This window comes from Cadophora gregata, assembly GCF_030347475.1.
Source record: "Cadophora gregata isolate MNR1 chromosome Unknown scaffold_2, whole genome shotgun sequence".
Classification (NCBI taxonomy): domain Eukaryota; kingdom Fungi; phylum Ascomycota; class Leotiomycetes; order Helotiales; family Ploettnerulaceae; genus Cadophora; species Cadophora gregata.
The window spans coordinates 1,856,984-1,875,613 of record NW_026695925.1 but is presented as its reverse complement, the minus strand read 5'-3'; the positions used below and the strand labels follow the sequence as shown (position 1 = coordinate 1,875,613).

The window sequence follows — 18,630 nt, the reverse complement described above, 5'->3', positions numbered from 1 at the left end:
GTACTGCTTCAAAGAAGGTACGATATATGATAATTACAAATTATAAGTCACGCGTTAAGCATGAATATAGAGGTATATTTCGTTACAGTGTAGTGTGCAGTGTTCAAGTTCCAAAAGATTAGATTATCGGAGCTTTAGGTACGGAGGAACATCTACAGTAGGAGCCAGAACCCGAATTTAAACGAAGAGCGAGAAGCGAGGCTATCTCATGGCCTTGGCACGAACTATATCTATGCAGCTGATCAGTATGAGGAGGTTTGGTCTGAACTGAATGTCTGTTGATCCCGGACTAGTGGCAAAATGTTACTGGTGTTATTACGAGTTACTATTACAAGTTGGAGGATTCGGCTGGTAGTCTGACCTAGTTTCGGATTCCTATGTGCTCAACGTACCTGATGCTTAACCAAGCTAGTAGTTATCACTTGAGTTCAGATTCCCCCATTGGAGTACACATCAAAGTCGATTCTTCGGAAGGCGTTTGCGGCGTTTCATTCTCCAAATTGCGATAGGAGACATTCTTAGGCTTATGGCATGAGAAACTCGGGATGTGGATGTCTGGCAAGCAGATCCTAAGTAGTCACTGCTGGAGAAACGACTGGGAGATATTTGAACTTTTCCCATGCTGCTTTTGGTGCTGATTTCTGTTGGTTTCTGGAAATCATTCTCCCAAGTAGTACACAGATTATTCCTTTTCTTATTCTTTCTCATTTGCCTGACCAAGACTACAGCGACATATGGAGAGAGAATATCATCCGGCAGACCTGAACCAAAGAGGTCAAATGAAGCCCTGTCTATTTCCCGTGTCGACAGCCAACAGGGCCTGATCTGATTCGATGTCCATAGAGAAGACATGAGGGCCTATGATGCGAAAATCGTACAATACATTCTCTCCCTTACATGCCCGTTTAAGTTGACTCGAATGCTGGTGTAATAACCACATCGTGGATGTGAATGAACCTGAACGCCCAGATACTGCCGCCCAGTATCAGTCAACCACTCCGTAAAAATCTCCTTCCGCAAGTTTCCACCCAGAACTTCCTCTCCCCGTGCTATAATCTCTCCTCCTGAACCGTATTCTCTCGGAGCAGATTGCAATCCATCCAATCTCTAGTATCTCTTCCTCGTAGGCTCAGGACTTGGACTCCTGCTCGCACTTCTCTCATCCCTGCCTCTAAGCCTCAACCACTTCTTCGTGCTCAATTCAATCTCCCTATCCAGCTCCGGGCTCGGGTTCTTTCTATGGATGAAATTGCAGAAACCGCCACGAACACATCCTTCCCCACTATTCAGTCTGCAGCAGGCTTCGCGGAAATCGGTGACGGGTGATAACTCGCAGTAGATCGGACGCGCGGCGTACCATCGTGAGTTGAGAGCGTCGCAGGCCTTTTGCGCGGAATCTTCATACTTGAAGCGTGCGTAGACATTGCCAATGAGATCTGCAAGACATAGTTAGCATGATATTTCTGTGACGGGGAAAAGTAAAACGTACGATCATTATTATTGTCACACACAACCACCTCCTCAATCTCTCCAAACTTGCACATCTCGCACCAGAAATCTTCGTAGAAAGCATCAAAGTGATTCTGCAGCTGGCTGGCATTCATCTTGTTTTTTGGATCGTAGGCTGGGTTTTGGTAGAGGTTGGGGAGGAGGATAGTTTGACTGTAGGAGGGCTTGACGTGCTTGCGCGAGCAGCGGTCGCCGTGCCGACACGCGCCAATCTTGTAGTAGAAGGAGCAGTTGACCTTGTCTGCTTCGGTACCGAAGATACTGGCGAGGTAGTTCGCCATTGTGGAGGTTGTGTTGACTCGAAAGTGTGTTGCGACGATGCTTTGCGACGGACTCGAGGCTGATAGAGAGTTGCGCTCTGCTGGAAACTTTTGCTGTTGGCCGGGATTGTTTGCACTTCGGTCTGCGGATCGATTGCTGAGATTAGAGGTGATTCCTTGAGGTGTTGTGAGGATGTTCTGGGGAAGCGCAGCTCGCAGGCAAAAAGCTCAAGATGTCAATCTGGAGAAGCTCGGGAGCGCCAGAGCTAGTCTAGATTTGTGATGGCGCCGCGAAGCGAGGTATGGATGACTAAAGTCTGGGACTTGTGGCGGATGCTTCGAGAACTGCTGTCTGGTTTCTATTGACTTTGGTATTGCTTTGGTAATCAATATACAAGCAACAGTTGTGTTTTGGCTGGGGTATCTACTCGTAGTGATTTTTTGTTCTGCTAGCGTCTGTCCCTTCCTTGCTTCTTTCAGCATGTTAGGAGCGTGCAAGAAGTCTAAAGGACAGCTCACTATACTTGTGTTTTTAGAGACAAGTCATTATCCCTTCCACATATCTTGAGCGTTGTAGCACAACTAGTGACTTTCTCACCAAGGCAACCGGCTATCCTAAGCACTTATAGTGAGATTATGGTACATCAATTTCAAGTATTCTAGAAAAGCTTAGTAGATTCTGAGATGATCTGGCTCAGCGGTCTGTTTCAATGACGCATTGTTCATGATGAGAGTTGCAAGTCATTTCATTCGCAGTGAGAATACACTTCCTTGAAAGTACCACAACTCCAGATATCACCCTTTGGTGCTATCAAGTTCCAAAGTTCTCCAGTACCACTACCAGGTGCTGTATTCCAAGAAGGGTCCATACTAGATAAGAACATCTTGCATTTGGAAACGAATTTTCGACATAAGAACAGCACCGGTCAGGCCTCCCTCCGACCAAGAGATGGTGAGATCCCTGCAGACTGTCAGTTCTTGTTCTCCATATCGTCACGGGATCTCGACTTACCCAGTCTCTTCCGTCTTGTCAGCCCAGGGATGTGGGTAGACACAATACTGGTATGGGTTTGGTGGGGGATCCGTGAGGCAATACAGCGAGGCGGTCGTCTCTCTGACTTCCCCTATGATTATACCAAGTCAGTACAACCTTCTTTATGCCTAAGTCGGGTTTCTTTGGGCGTATATATGTCCCAGGTCACGGGTGACACCTGATCAAGGAGAATTGTTGCCCGAAAACACGTACATGGACCTTCTGGTGACATGGCTCTTCCCATCTGAACTTTGCTGTCACCCCGTGCATTGCAGCCTATAAAAGCCCACGTATATGGCTGACCTTCTCCGAACATGTTCGTGCAGAAAATTTGGCCGTGCTGCATGTCCCGGATAATAGTAACACAATTTCTCACGTTACTGTCCCATCTTGTACCGTTCCAGTATTCATAAAAGTGGCGTTGGTTTGCGAAGTTGACGTGTACTCGTGCGACGTATATGTCCTTGCCGTTGTAGACTCCTTGACCCTTCAAGGGAAGTCAGCGCTGATCTTTTTCAATATTTCGCGCAAATATGGAGAGTGCAAGCGGAATTACTGGCCTTTTGACCATATAGATAGATGTGCTCACCAGAATTAACAGCACACATGCTGAAGCGAGGCTCATTGGTCTGCTAGAATGTCAGTACTTCTCATCATTCGTGCATGTTATCACTAAGCTTTGAGAATAATCACTGGCTTACCCCAAAGAGTACGTGACTGCCTGTAGATTCTCCGTCCCGATAAGTCTTGAATCGCTTGAGCTCCGTGTCATATACAACTTTGGCAACACCAGTATAACAGTACGTTGGAATTCCTCCGGTAGGATTTCTCTGGCGAACTTCGAAAAAAGTCCATCCTATGATGCGTCTAGTATCAAAGCCTTCCGTCTTCTCAATCTCCCAGTCGTCGACTCTCTCAACTATGCCGCTAAACGACCACTGAGGAGAATTTTGAGTCAGCATCATATCTGTGGAGAGACATCTCAAGTGGCGGATTAATGGAAGGAGATCGGAGGTTGTCTTGAGAAGACGCAGTGTTGGGATGATTTTAAAATATGCAATTGGGTTTAATAACCCCGGGAACACTCACAATATTTTCGCCCCGTCTTATCTCAATTTCTTCAAGCTTGATAAATGGCTTGATGATATCTTCACCCAAGGGATCACGGTGTCTGTAAGAGGAGAGGGTCGGATTTGTAGGATCGGTAGCAATCGAACAGGTATTGTCGGTCAAGCCAAGAAAGTGACCAGCGTTGTCCTTGGAGAAGGTGTCTCCAAATCTAAGTAGAAAACATTTAGTACAATTTTCTCATATCTCTCGCTGAGAACGGTGAAGCAAGCTGCCAACTAGCTTCTGCAGAATTCTCCCCGACGATAATGGGAGGAGGCTGGGGAGGATCTCAAGGCGAGATGAGATTACTTACTGAAATAGAACTTCTCCATTTGATAGGATGGAAGATCTACCAATATCGCGGGCGTAATTATTGGCAGTGACTCCTGTTTTCAGCCTGCATGCCAGTAAATTTGTGGGGTTGGAGCTTTGAGCTTACCATCCCGGTGGAAGCCCATTGGTGTTTGATGGACGATGACTGGTGGCCATGCAATATGTCTTTCCCTGATCGTAGCTCTCATCTTACCTCTAGCAACCGAAGACAACATCTTCGCTCTGCGTTGTGGTTGATTACGCGCTTGATGGTGTTTGTTGTGTGGAAGGAGCGACCAGCAGGGTAGGAAAACAAACATGCACAGCTGTCTGGGACAGGCCTTGGCACGTGGGTGCAGCTAGGCGAATGAATTATCATTCCAGCCTAGTGGGCCCATGTAGGTGATTGGATTTATGTTCTAGCACTTCGAAAGACTGATGGGACCATAAGTTTTTCGAAAGTGTTGTGGAAAGAATTATCATTTCATAGTTAACTAAGCGAGCGAGCATGGTGCGTAGACAATGCCCCAGTGTAATGATTTCAACTGAGGTTAGAGCACTCGACCGAAATACCATGCGGAGGAAATCCCAGACTCCTTTAGGATGCTAGGTTGTTCAAAAGTGTCGGAGAGAGCACATTGCAGCTTGACCAAATGCTGTTGCTCGCGGTCCAGATTACGCTGCTCTTTGCATTTTGCAGCCTTTCAATCCAACCTCGACGCTGTATGATGTTTTTTGAAAGGTTAATCACTTTTTAGGAGTGGTTTAAACATCAACTAAGGTAGACTGTATCATTTGAAGAAAGGTGGGATTCCTCCTCTTCGAATGCATACTCAGTTTGTGTTAGCCAGCCAAAATTCACACGAGGTATACCACTCCCACACCTATAAAAACCAATCAAAAAGAGCTAGTAACAAGCAGTTTAGAATCCATCTTCTTAGAAACTCTCCTCTGGTGTTCAGATCTCCAAGCCATGCGATGTAATAAGCAACAGGTTGTGGAAGTATCAAGGAATCACGAATTGCTTCATGTATTTCCCAAGCTGTTCTCGCCACATATCTCTCCAACAGCATTAAATGTAAGCTCTGAGTTGTTTCTAGTACATATGACTGTTAAGAGAGGAATTAAATAAGGGGCACGTTGTTGAGGGAGCTACAGCTTGGACGATATCTCGTGATATGCGCAGTCATGGAGTCCGTTCTCTTCCGCACGAGATGAACAATGGTTACAGTACTACAGTAACTCATACAGGAGTAGCATATAAAGCAGGCTATTCTTCAAACCGGACATGATGTGGCCAGCCGCAAGCCTCTTTCAGCACCACAACAAGACCAACAGAACGATATGGCATAACTGCTAAAAATGTACAGTGGCTAGCAGAACCATTAGCAAAATGATGAAAAAGAACAAAGTCCAAGTGAACAAACTTCAACATTTTACCAAAGGGCCCCTGCGGCAATTGAACCTGCAACCTTCCAATAAGTCTTGATGTTGGAATCAAGTTATCTTGGAATGAAGTTATGCGGAGGACGTGATAAACCACTACGTTGAGAACCCTTTGAGTTGATGTACAGATCTGCTTATTGGGATAGATGTTCTTGCTCAGGAATTGGATGCATATGATTGAAAGGATGCTGGAACAGGAAATGAGAATTGGGGGGTATCCTTTGAAGTGCCGTATCCACGTCCTACTCTGGTGACCCAAGAGTTCTTGAGGGACAGAAACGGCTTTGGCTTCTCATGTTCATTTCAATGAAGTAAGAGATAAATAATGTGTGCGCTGGCGATCGGAAACTATCGTCTTGGGTTTGAGCAAAGATGACATTTGGTTTTCAGAAGTCAAAGTTGTTTGAGCCTATGAGCTGCTCCTAGCCCACATGTATAAGAAACACAAATGCAGATAATATCTCTCTATAGCTGTTCTTACCTATAGTCTGCTTTCTAGAAAGGATCAAAGCAAAGCCCAAACATTTGCTATCCAAGAAAGCTCCTACTAACCTTGACAAGGCATTGAAGTGCTTAGCGAGAAACTTTATTTAATCCAAACAAAACACGAACGCTCCCAAGTACAAAGCTACAAACACAAATATAAATCATGAACTTATTAGGAAACTTCAAAGGCAATATCTCTAAAATTTAGGGACCACTGGAGTATATGTATTCATGTGTGTTTGTGTATGAAGGGCGGCGTTGCCCACCTTGACAAATTCCATATTCCTCGCCGAATGCCAAGTATGAAGCAGAACTCCTCGGTTCAGGTGAGCCCACCTGCCAGAATTGACAATAAGGGAAGAGAAAAGAAACATATATGGTTTTTATATAATCAAAGCAATGCGAACAATTCCATGTCGAATATTACCCAAACTGGCGTCTTTAACCAGGTTGTCATGAATACGATAAAGGCCTACCCTCTGAAACGTATCAGGCTCGCCCTTATTCATTTCCCTCAGCAACAACCCCGCCCCACTCAAAATGCGTAAGCACCAAAGTTCGTCAAGAACTTTGCGGCGATTCTGACAAGATCTTTCGTAGTGTTGAGGTTCCAGGCAGTCCCACTGAGCAAATGCAAACGGCATCCGTGCTTCTAGGTCCAATATAGTTTGGGGCTGACTCCTCTCAATCAGCACTTTTTGCATCGATCCTTGAATCGCCAAACTTCCTCCACTCGATACCTGCCCGAAAGGAGATCTTGCCCACTGTGGTATGACTTTCCAGCTAATTATTTTAGCTTCTTCGTCATCTGGAAATTCAAGCATTGCTTTGGGCCAGGTAACCGGACTGTCGATGGCAGCCCAAGACCAGCTTGGGGCACGGTATTGGGAGGGTGGTGGGAGGGGAGTTGTTGCGAAGTCACGACACCAAAGAATGGAATGGATGAGGTCGTCGCTCCAGAGACCGGCGAGGTATTTTTGACCGCTCAGTGAAGCAATTTCGGCAGCAACTCCTGCGAGAGCTGGAAGCTTGTCCTTGGGAAAAGTTAATTGTCGATTTGTGTACTCTTTAACAATATCTCGCCACAGTTTGTTGAACTCCTGAGACGGCTTCGTAAGAGGCGTATCCCAGCACCTTTTCCGGCTGGTTGTCACTGTTGTGCTGACAGACAATGTTTTCAAATTCTCCCGCATCCGGCTTACGATGTCGAGCGTGGTCCGGTTGCCTCCACATTCCCACGCCATTCTTGTCGAAGAATAATACAAGACCCGAGGAGAGAGAATTCGTTCCTGTAGCGTCCAAGCGCGCTTGGACCAAGGTGAGTCGAGTAGCATCGTGGTAGGCGTATCCTCGCACAAATGTTCAAACTCATTGTAGCCTTTAGAACAAGTCAAGCACATGGGACTCGACTCGTCCACTTTCTGCTTTTCAGCAAGTGGTTGTTTTCCGCCATACCCAGAATTCCCATCACTGGCAAGACATATGGTAAGGCTACTATGGGAATAAATCATGTGCATCTGAGATGACTCAGAGACCCAATCATCGATACGATCTTGTAGGATGCAAAGTGCGTCGATCCATAGGTACTTTAGCCCAAGAGCACGAGTGATACGCACAGCATCTGAAAACGCATTCGATAAAGACGATATTTCGATGCCTTGAGTCATCGCCCTCAGTGTCTTTGAGGTTGTCTTAAGGATATTTCCAGCACCCCAGCAGTGGCTAAGTGCCACGTACGGGCTTGGGAAGTCATTCGACGACTGCAGATGTATGAAATTGCTATCAGTGCCGACGTTCAAGATTCGGGAAGGGAAGAAGTCTCTCGATGATCTGGAGCAACTCTTGTGGTTCGTAGAGCAATTTGTAAGCCATCGACGAGCGATGTTCATGGGATCAAATCCTTGACGACTGCTCTCCGGTGTCGTGATTATGAGGTAATTTTCCTCCTCAACGCCTTTGTCTTCATGTTGCGATGTGAAGAATTTGTAGTAATGATAAGAGTCCTCGATATATCGGGCTGTTGGCCGCTTTCTTGGATCGTCTGATAACATGCTGGAGATGACATGGAGACCATGTTGGCGATTTAAGCCTAGATCCTCGTCAATATCCCACAGATGGTGTATCCAAGTCCAAGACTTCCTGGGATTGATATGATAGCTACCGTTCCCCGTATCGAACGCTCTCAGTTGCTCGAATGACTTCAGACTCTGGCGATGTATAATGGTTGCCATCTCAAGAAAGACACAACCCAAGGAGTAGATGTCGCTGGCACCAGTTCTGACGGGCTTTCGGCTCTTGAATGCCAGCTCGGGAGCACAATACATAAGAGTGACAGCACAGCGGCTTTCCGCAAAGATAGCCGATCGCGGATCCTCCATGGGCAGAGCGCCACCGAAGTCTGAGAGCATTACATGACCTCCGGTAACAAGAACATTGCTTGGCTTGATATCGAGATGCTGCCATGACTTCTCATGCATATAGGAAACAGCGGATATCAAACATCCAATCCATTTCGAGAGGTTCGAACTTTTGATTAAAGGTGCTGAACAATCGTTGAACATATATTCCGACAAGTTTCCCTCGGCTACTGGAGACATGATAATAGAAAACTGATCCCCAAAGGTATAGTATGCCACAACACCAATGATGTGAACATGTCTTAGGCTGCAAAGAGCTACAACCTCCCGTTGGGCCTGGAATAAAGCGGCAGGGGACTGATTAAGCGATGGCCGAATCGACTTCCTGGCAAAGTAGGTTTTGGTACTTGTGTGAAGAACCTCATCCACTGTACCGAATGAGCCATATCCAAGCCTCCTGACAAATTCAAAGCCAGAGGTAGTCTTTTGATCAGTGAGTGATTTTGTGGTTGCTGGGCAAGGATTTCTGTCTTCGCTTTGCTCTGTGGATTCTATTTCTTCACTTTTTACGCCATCAGCCAGATCACTCGAATAGTGCATCTCCTGACCATCATTCTGTGTGTCTTTCTCGTGGCCACTAGTGCTTTCATGGGAGCGTGTTGATCTCTTCCCATTTCCACTTCCTGGCCCATTCCGGGGATTGTAGCCTGTTCTAGAATTGTTCATGTTGTTATTGTTGTTGCTGTTCAAGTCGTGTTTGGGTCCATTGCCGTTTCCATCACTTCCACTATCATCATCATCATCATCGTTCCCCTCGTCTGGTGGTTGACCTTGGTTCTCATGATCTTTTGTCCACGGGTCTTTCCAGTCTTGAATCATCCGCATTCCAGCGGTGAAGTGTCGACTGACATGTGCACATCTGGTGTCCCAATTTATAAAGGTTTCACCACAAAAGCCACACTGTCTTTTCCAATCCGAGTTGACGTCAACGTACCATGCTTCGACATTTGCATTGCATCCATGCGCTTGCCTAACATGATCTATCAGCTTATCCTTGCGGTGGAAATCATGTCCAATTCTTAGAACGTTGCCTAAGCATAGGTTGTGGGAATTTGAATGCTGTCCAGCCAAGTCGATGTGTGTGCCACAAATATGACAAGCCACATTTCCATTTGAGTCATTGATTATGCATTCCCATCGTCTTTGGGGCCAGTGTGTTTCTTCGTGTCGCTTCCCTGAATGGAAGACAATTAGCATCAATGGAGTTTTGGATTCGCTAGAAGATTCTTGGAAAGATATGGGAATGAACGGTGAAATGATCCTGGCGATGCCAACTTGGTACTTACAGTCGGCGAGATGTATGTTTTCTTTCAAACAATATGTTCCATCTGACTTGATACGAGTACATTGATAAGGCTTCTCTCTATTGGCGTTCTTGATCGGCCTTTTCTGCCTCTTCCTTGATTGGAAATGATTTTTGGAAGTGCTTGGGCGTGATTGATAAGCTGAATCGTGAACTCCTCTGTTTGAGGGTTGGTTTGCTGAGTGCACTTCCCGGTACCCTGTAATGATCTGCGAGTCAGCAGCTGCTCCTTTCCGCCCTCCAATGAGCCCCTTGAGGAATCAGATACAATTCAGACGCAAAGCAAACAAAAAGTATCATCAGCGCGAGAGGGTCTTACACTCTGCTGTATATTCAGGTGGGATACCATGCTTGTATGATGAGACTACCATGTCCTCGATACGAGGCAGTAATTGAAGCCTGGCAGAGATACAAAATTGCAATTGTGCTGCTGATATACCAATCGAAGCAGCGAAATTCTCCTCGTCCTTTGGCGTTGCCGTCAAGTCATTCTTGAATTCTGCATTTAGACGACGCTGAGCCTCAAGAAAGTCCGTACAGCTGGGTCTCTCTGCTTTTTGTGAGACGATGCTTCCAAAGCCGAATCCTTGCTGGGTGTTCTGCTGCTCTGGTGGGATAATAAGATCTCGGGCTTGTGGCATGATAGACATGGGCTGGTAAGCTCCCCTGTCAGTCAATAGCGATGAGAAGCTTTGATCGATATTTGAAGGGCCCCAGAACCCGTACCCGTTCGGTAAGCTGGCTAATGAGGAGTTGAAATTTGTTGTTGAAGAGTTATCGTAGGGAATTTGTAAATGTGAATTGGACAACGGGACATACTGTGAGATGCCCGAATCGGTTTGGTTGTATGTAGTAAACGAGGAAGGCCGCGATGTCTCAAGGGAAGGTATTGAACCCTGGAAGAGTAGACCGGTGGATCCAGCGCCTGGGCCGATTCCGAGTTGTTGACTGGATACAGCAGCCATTTGGTTCCCGACACCAATGGGACCAAGAAGTTCTTGACTTGATGTATTGATCCTGCAGGTCTGGCAAACACATACAGTGTCAGGAGTGCCAGCAAGACAAGGGAAGGTTTCTATGGGCGAGAAGTGAGTTGTATGGATTGGCTTGTACTGGGAGAAATCTTACGAGTGTAGGGAAGAGATGATTGAATGAGTTGAGAACTGCCCGGGGTTTCTGATGACTATTCAGAGAAGTCAGCATTGCTGTATCACTGTGTGGATGATGTGACGGTATTTGTGTTTGACAAGACATTACCACTTACCTGATATGCAATGACCGGGTTATTCGTTCTGCAAACACTCACTTGGCCAGGGTCATAGTTTGGATAATTGTTGATTGAGTTTTCAGGTGCAGGAAGGTAGGGCCAAGCTTCATTTGACTCAAGGCGAATCTGGGCGGTCGCATACTCTTCAGGTTGGAATGGTGGATTTCCCATGTAGCTATTTGAAAGTCTCCTTTGTTTGTTGGAAGAGGATGCCTGCATGGGACCTGGACGGCCAATAGTGCGGCGCGATGGTCCAAATTGGGAGGGCTTGCCATTTGGATCAGATGAGGCTGCGGTATTGTTGTACATTTCGAGACTATTGACGTACTTAGTTCCTACCACACCATGGAGGAACACTTGGTGGAGATCCGGGTTACGTTCCGTTGACAGTTGAAAGGACTGAAACGAAGAATGGGGAGAAGGGCTTGAAGAAGAGACATCGACAGCATGGTCGTTGTACAGTTCGACAAAAATGAAACTAAATTCCCAGACCGGATATCCTGAAGTGGGAAAGGGGATGGCGAGGGCGTGGAAAGGGCTGCGAGGGCATACACGGGGCAGACCTATTCACAAGGAATTGCACAACGAATTGTGGACGAATCAGACTCGATATAGCAGACGAAGGTTCAGACGCCTGCCTTTATACGCTCACCGATAGAACAGAATGAAAATAGTGTCTTGACAGGGCTGCATGTCGCCGCTGGAAGAAACCGCACATAATACGGCGGAGTATGTGTTCACGACGAGGAGCTGAGGGGACCAAATGTTACAAAAGGACAACCTCTGCTCCTCATCCCTTTTCTTTCTCTAGAACGAGCAGCAAATACAAAAGTAAAGCTCAAGTATCTGCGCAACTTTGCAAGAGACAGAAGGGTTTGAAATTGCCATTGACCTGGATACATGTCGTTGAACTTCGCCACAACACTTCGCCACGATGTGGCTTCGGTGAACGCAGGCAGCAAGGCTCTGCTGCCATATAGAGCCGCAGACCTTCCACGATTTGGGAGAGGCAAACAGACTATTATTTTGAGATCGGTGTGGGATTGATTTGTGCATGGAACCTGTGACGTACGTCTAGGGCCGGTGTGGACTTGCTCGAGAAGGCTACTGTAGGGCCAACCAAGAAAGTGCGAGGACATTGCCAACCGCCTTCACTGCTTGCTGTCACGAGGCCGTGAGAGTGGCAGTCGGTGCTGTAGTCGCAACACATCCGCACAGTACTCAGTCTGGAGGAACCTTGAGCGGACCAAGTCTGAGGCGAGGAGTGGATGGACAGGATATTGTACCACCTACACGGGAGAACGCGGGGGGACGTTGGCTGCTGGAAGGACCTTGGAAAGTGATTCCTTGGCACCGCACGTGCACTACTGTACGCTTTCGGCTGGTATCTAGATACTACAGTACCTCAGACACGTCGGATACTCACCTGAAGCCGGTATGGAATACTTGTCACAAGTTAGCCCAAAGATGCTTGCATCTTGTCACATCACATCCGTGCTGCCAGCTCCATTGAAGATAAGGCAGCGAAGGTTTGAAGGGTTTTCAAGAATCTCAGATTTATCCCTATGTCAAATAAGTTCGCAGCCGATTCTCCAGAACTTTCACTTCCAGCAATACACATTATGACATCAAGTGTTCTCAGAAATTTGACAGCTTCTTTGGATGATTTCATCCCGAAGGAAGTACTTCAATGGCTTGCAGGGATGAGGGAAATTATACACGTCCTTCTACCGGCCTTTCTATAAGTGTTTGCGGTCTACATTTATCCACTTGCCTGGATATTCACCTTACGATCATCGAGAGGATGGAAATTTGTTGCTTGCTTGAGTATTTTCCTTGTTTTCATTCTGTGCGTTTGGATGTTTTATAATGCCAGCCAAAACCAGGGCAGCGTGTTCCCTCCCTTCATACACATTCCCAAAGGCAACGGACCAGCCTGGAACTCCTCCGAGCTTTAGGTTCTTTCTCGGCCTCTGACATGGGCCTGTACCCTCCGTCCGGCGATGAAATGTGCTCAGCTGTGCAAGCTCTGCTGCAAATAGCCATGTCGTTGATGATTCGTCCCAAAATGGCATGTATTGCCTATTCCCGGCCGTCCTCCATCATATATCATTAAGTATCTCGTGGTTCATAAAGCGTTTTCTTCAATGAATCCGTCGGAATTTTTCCAACCTAACTTCCTGGACCCTGAGTGAACCACCATCCGACAACAGCCCCGCCAGTGATCAGGATAGCCACCAGGAGGGTGATGATTAGGCAGGTAATTCGACATCGTCGCTTCTCCTTGTGTTGTTGCGCCAGCCAATCGTTTTCTTGCTCTCGCTCGCTGTGAAGCATTAGCTTAGCCCAAGCTATATTATCCATAACCCCAGTCTTGACCTAGCAGTACGAGAAAAAGTCAATCTAGACGTACCCAGTTTTCTTCATTTCAATTGTGCTCGTAGATGCACTCCGTCCGCTCTCCAGATCGCCCACTTCGGCCTCATGAACCGCCACCGAGAAGCGTTTCCAGAACATAGGATCCCTAACCAATCCAGAAGATAGAGGAGCTTGCGAGATAGGACGGGTGAGGTGTACCTGTTTTAACGGTGAGGGCCGGGGAACGTGAGGTTGCTTGCGTGGTTTGCCCATGGTGGCGATTTTGAGTTTCAGATGTCGAGGAGCGACAGAAAGTTCTCGAGGAAATTCTCATGCAGATGCACTGGGCGGAAAACTCTCGAGGATGATTGAATTTACCGACCGAAGTCACACCACGATCCCGCTCGTCGGAAATTTGTTGCGATTTTGCTTCTTCTTTGCTTTGTGAATTTGTTTTGCTGCGGCGAGAACAATTATGTGGCAAGCGATTATATCGGTGCTGTCAGTTCTCGTATGCAAGCAAACAATGGATTGTGACCACGTTTTCGTATTTTGGAAATCAAACGGCAAGTGAATGAACCAAATTGAAGGCAGGTGCAGCTGGAATGTCAACGAGAGTAGGAGCTGTCGGTTGGACCTTTCTCAGGAGCAGTAACGAATGAGCAAAGGAGCAATTATGAAACGAAACACCAAAACCCGTGAAGCAGTGCTTAAAGATGGCAGATGTAAACAAGAAACACACGGCTTCTTTAAACAAAACAACAACTCCCCAGTTTTATCATCAGCACGGTGAAAGGAGGAAAATCCTGGATCCTTGATCGTAGAGAGAGGGGTTGAAGTTTGCCCAATCCAGATGGATGATGCACAATCGATTGAAGGCTGTTCAGTGGGTATTGTCCCTCACCCTGCAAGCTGCCAGGTACAAACCTGCGCGGACGCAAGTCCAGCGAATGAGAATGACGGCTGCAATTCTTGTGCGCAGGAGCCGTGGCAAGGCTGTGCTGGCATTCAGGGTTGCCGAGATGACTTCGTTGGAGCTTGAATACTATTCTGTGGAAGACTGGGGAGAAGGTGGGATGTCCATGAAGAAGTTTCACAAACATCTCCACAATTGCTAATCTCCGTTGTGGGTGCAAATGCGTCAAGTGAGGTTGAACAAGGGAGAGAAAGGTCTAGATTAGTATGGATAGGAGAACGCGTGGAGGCAACATCCAGGGGTCAGGATTAAACGCTTTGAGAGCTAGTGGTTGCTTGCTTTCCAGGTTTCTTGATATGGCCGTGCATGGCAAACTTTACGAACTCCTTGCGAGATTGTATTGCACACCTTGAATTCTGTTTTCAGGTCAAAAAAACGAGGCAAACGGAAAGCCCAACAAGATAACACAAGTGACTCTTCAAGCAGCAAGGGAGATGTATTTGTTGCCTATTTGATATCGGCTAAACACCGTAAAGCGGCGAGCGAGACACCTCAATGCCACCCAATATTTGCTTCCAAGTTCCAACAGATAGGGTATATCAAACCCAATTAATACTCGGAATAAGCATTCGCCACTGAGACATACTAAATCGAAAGAGCTTCTCCAACAATGGGCAGCTTGAATGACCTAGATACCGGCATACTACCATACTGGCAAGTCAACGTTCCTTCCAACGAACGGGAAGTCGACTGCCCACTCTTCCTCCAAAACCTCAAACCCAAAGAGCACGCCATTATCGGCACTCCAGATAACGACTACCACATTTTAACCTGGGGCGAAGTTCGCCAAGCAATCGCCATCAACGCCCTCGATGCTTTCCAGCGCATCCCGTCCGATCTCCGGCGGTACCTGGCTTACAACCACTACCTGAAGGAGAAGTACGGCAGTGTGATGAACTTCGTGCTTCGTGAGAGACTGGATTGGACTGAACCTATTGTACCAGATGCTAAACTATTTGAGAAGGAGAGCGATTTGAAGATCTTGTGGAATGACTGGCCATATGGTATTGATGCCAAGATTGTGCATCTCGTGGTATGGACGAAGTTCGAATTGGAAGACGATCCAAAAACAGATGATCTGACGGACGAATCGAGGGCGATGATTGAGGAGTTTGTGGAGAGGACATTCAGGGATGTGGTGGGTGCGGAGAATGTAAGTTTGGATTTCCACGGCCTGTTACTTTGGATGGATGAGGGCTGATAATTAACAGGTTATCTGGTTCAAAAATTGGCGGAGCTTGAAGTCTATTGGTACTGTTGAGCATTTCCACGTCATGCTTTACGATCCGGATCCCGACTTTGTGAGGAAGATTACGAATGGGGATGTGCCATTGAGTCAGAAAATTTGAGCGGAGCTGGACATGATTGAATAGGTACTTGGAGTTTGGTGATAGACTAGAAAGGAGCGTTATTAGAGCTTATAATTAGTCGATATGCGAATTATGATTCTACAATACAAGTTTTGACTATTTACTTTCAGCCCACAATACAATCCAACATAGACCAGTAAGCTGTCTCTGCCAGTGAACCTCCGTAGCTCAAAACGCCTCCCCTGATGAAGTCTCCGAACGCCTCGCTTCAAATAGTCTTGACAAGCCAATCTTCAGTATTCCATTGCAACACCCAAACCTTCCTCCCGGTCGCGTCTTAGAGCGTCATCTCGATCATCTTGCTCCTCCCTGATCTTGTCGTCGTAATAGTCTTTGATGCCTGCCAGATCGGGAGGGATGGCTTTGCTTTGAACACTAGGGGCACGTTCCACGAGTCTCAGTTGTTCTGTGATAGACTGGATGATCTCCTCTACCTTCTTCTTGGTGTTCTTATTAGGTCGAGGGTCGCCAAGGATCTGTTCAAGCGTTGGGAATATGGTATCATGTCGGAAGTGTGAACGGTATGGTGTGTGCTGAGGAATGATTGGGCTCAACGTTGCATCGCAACCTATGGCGATACTGGTCTCGTGTGCCCACGCTCTTGCCACATTTCGGGGAGTGTAACCTCCGCCGCCAACTAATAGGAGAGGAATTCCCAAAGACTTGCAAAATGCTATACAAGCCCCGTGACCTTGTACCTGAACATTGAAACGACCCAAGCGGTCTCCAGCCAGCGAATCTGCACCGCACTGCAATACAATAGCCTCGGGTCTGAAATGATTCTTGCACATCGAAACAATGGTTGTGAAGAGATGAATGTACTGCTGATCATCGATCCCGTCGAGAAGAGGGACGTTAATCGCGTGGTGAGCTCCTGGGTTACCCTCATCTGTTGGTCCGGTTCTGTCGAGGTCGCCGGTACCAGGGAAGAAGTTCATGCCGTCGTATTTGTGGATTGAGAGGGTCATGACACGATCGGTTGACCAGAATGCTTCCTCCACACCATCACCATGATGTACATCAATATCGATGTATAACACCCTCTGATATGTTCGCAATAACTGCAGAATGGCCAACGTGATGTCGTTTACATAGCAAAACCCAGACGCTTCAGCCTTCTTGGCGTGATGTAAACCACCAGACCAATTGATGGCAATATCAGATTCGTTGTTACAAAGCTTCCGTGCTGCATCGATAGATGCCCCAGAGTACATGGAACAATAATTGAACAGGCCCTCAAAAATTGGACAGTCCGAACCACCTAGGTTGAAGTCCTTCGGCGTATCATCGTCTGGCAACACCACTTTGGCAGTTTTGAGATAATCCAGATACTCTTCGCTGTGAAAATCCTCTAACTCCTCCCTCGATGCTTGGCGTGAAACATATGTATCCATACCGGCGTGCATTCCATAGGACATGATCAAGCTCTTTGCCAGAGTCAATCTCCAAGGCTTCATTGGATGGGCATGACCGAAATGGTGCTTCTCAATTTCCGGATTCGAATGCCATGACACTGTATATCCTTTTGGTCGCACAATACCATTCTCATCGATTTGCTGTCGAACTTTTGCGAGCAGATTTGCGTTGTGACGGTCTCCATGTTGACTTAGTGGCTCCCAGTATTCCTGAACGATGCCATTCGAAGAGACCACCATTTTGGCTCCGGCCCTTGGACCACCCCAACTAGAACCTGACTACCCTGAGAGCCCAAGCTTATTTGAAGAGGTTGATCGCTATTTCGGAAGCTCGTTCTCACAGATCGCGCACTTGAGGCGGAGTTCACAGATTTCGAGGGAGATGTATGTTCAATCGTGAGTGTCTGATAGACCAGCTTATAGAGAAGGCGCAAAGCTCGAGAGTTGTGTCCTGGTTTTCAAGGCGAGTTGAGGTGGTAAGAGTCGATGGATTGCTGGTTGCCGTTGACTGACAGTCGCTTGCGACAGATATCTCCTGGAGACGTTGGAGATGTAGACGTGCAGTCGGATGTTCTAGGATGGATTTGGGAGGATTCTGGTACAGCTGGGAGTGGAGAATATTGCAGGGCAAATGAAGATATAACGTCTCGATTCTCTAGAACAATAAGAGGCTTGAGTTGGAGTCCAGTCCAGACGCTTGCATGGAGTCCTTCGAGAACCTCATGCATCACTACCTTAGCGTGCGGCTACTTTGTCAGCTGCCTTAGCGTAAGGCTGGCGCGTCAACCCTGGCCCAGTCAGCCAGTATTGGAGGTAAACTTCTCGCCTCGCCGCCCGCTCGGCGTCATTTCACCATCAACCTCGTCTCCTCTCTCGTCTTGTCCCCCTGCCACCCTATTTTCATCCACCACCCCGATCAGGCCAAAGCCTCATAACCGTGTCCGAAGAAGGAAAGCGCGGATAGCACAGGCATTGCAATTTTTCTGCAGGTGAGCAACGACTTTACGACGTTCATGCATCCATTCATGACATCTCCACGTCTTCATCTATTTGGCGCATCGTGGTAAGCCTTCGCCATTAACAATCATGCCCAGAGACGACCTCTCCATAGATTTCATCAGGGGACCTGGCAACATGGCTCAGATTGAGCAAATGGATGCCGCGCAGGTTCTCGATGAATGGACGAATCGAGCTGCCAACCTCCCCAACGAGATTCAGCATTTCCAGGAGGAGATCGAACACAAGGATAGGCAGCTAGCAGACTGCCAGGCAATCATAACTAAACACGACAATCAAATCCAGAAATGGATTCGCCAGAACGGAAGCCATACTACCAACCCCAAGGAGGAACAACTGAGCAAGATCATA

General features: G+C 47.1%; 6 protein-coding genes across 6 annotated transcripts; 1 reads left to right on the top strand and 5 right to left on the bottom strand.

Moving 5' to 3' along the window:
* Nucleotides 1–1,107: 1,107 nt before the first annotated feature.
* On the bottom strand, nt 1,108–1,790 carry ONS95_007908 (uncharacterized protein; the record flags this gene model as incomplete). The annotated part of the gene is made up of 2 exons (XM_058501433.1): nt 1,108–1,436; nt 1,490–1,790. 2 exons carry the CDS (start codon nt 1,788–1,790, stop codon nt 1,108–1,110), a joined length of 630 nt encoding a protein of 209 aa, XP_058362752.1.
* Nucleotides 1,791–2,639: 849 nt separating this feature from the next.
* ONS95_007907 (uncharacterized protein) lies at nt 2,640–3,767 on the bottom strand (the record flags this gene model as incomplete). The annotated part of the gene is made up of 4 exons (XM_058501432.1): nt 2,640–2,730; nt 2,782–2,893; nt 3,016–3,289; nt 3,504–3,767. The coding sequence occupies 4 exons, from the start codon at nt 3,765–3,767 to the stop codon at nt 2,640–2,642; spliced, it is 741 nt and encodes a 246-aa protein (XP_058362751.1).
* A 2,772-nt stretch (nt 3,768–6,539) lies between these two features.
* On the bottom strand, nt 6,540–11,452 carry ONS95_007906 (uncharacterized protein; the record flags this gene model as incomplete). The annotated part of the gene is made up of 5 exons (XM_058501431.1): nt 6,540–9,748; nt 9,860–10,075; nt 10,196–10,951; nt 11,005–11,059; nt 11,141–11,452. The coding sequence occupies 5 exons, from the start codon at nt 11,450–11,452 to the stop codon at nt 6,540–6,542; spliced, it is 4,548 nt and encodes a 1,515-aa protein (XP_058362750.1).
* Nucleotides 11,453–13,315: 1,863 nt separating this feature from the next.
* ONS95_007905 (uncharacterized protein) lies at nt 13,316–13,774 on the bottom strand (the record flags this gene model as incomplete). The annotated part of the gene is made up of 2 exons (XM_058501430.1): nt 13,316–13,469; nt 13,557–13,774. The coding sequence occupies 2 exons, from the start codon at nt 13,772–13,774 to the stop codon at nt 13,316–13,318; spliced, it is 372 nt and encodes a 123-aa protein (XP_058362749.1).
* Nucleotides 13,775–15,087: 1,313 nt separating this feature from the next.
* Nucleotides 15,088–15,826, top strand: ONS95_007904 (uncharacterized protein; the record flags this gene model as incomplete). Its single annotated transcript, XM_058501429.1, has 2 exons — nt 15,088–15,630; nt 15,689–15,826. The coding sequence occupies 2 exons, from the start codon at nt 15,088–15,090 to the stop codon at nt 15,824–15,826; spliced, it is 681 nt and encodes a 226-aa protein (XP_058362748.1).
* Nucleotides 15,827–15,938: 112 nt separating this feature from the next.
* On the bottom strand, nt 15,939–18,103 carry HOS2 (histone deacetylase). Its single transcript, XM_058501428.1, has one exon. The coding sequence runs from the start codon at nt 17,500–17,502 to the stop codon at nt 16,081–16,083; it is 1,422 nt and encodes a 473-aa protein (XP_058362747.1). The 5' UTR covers nt 17,503–18,103; the 3' UTR covers nt 15,939–16,080.
* Nucleotides 18,104–18,630: the final 527 nt, after the last annotated feature.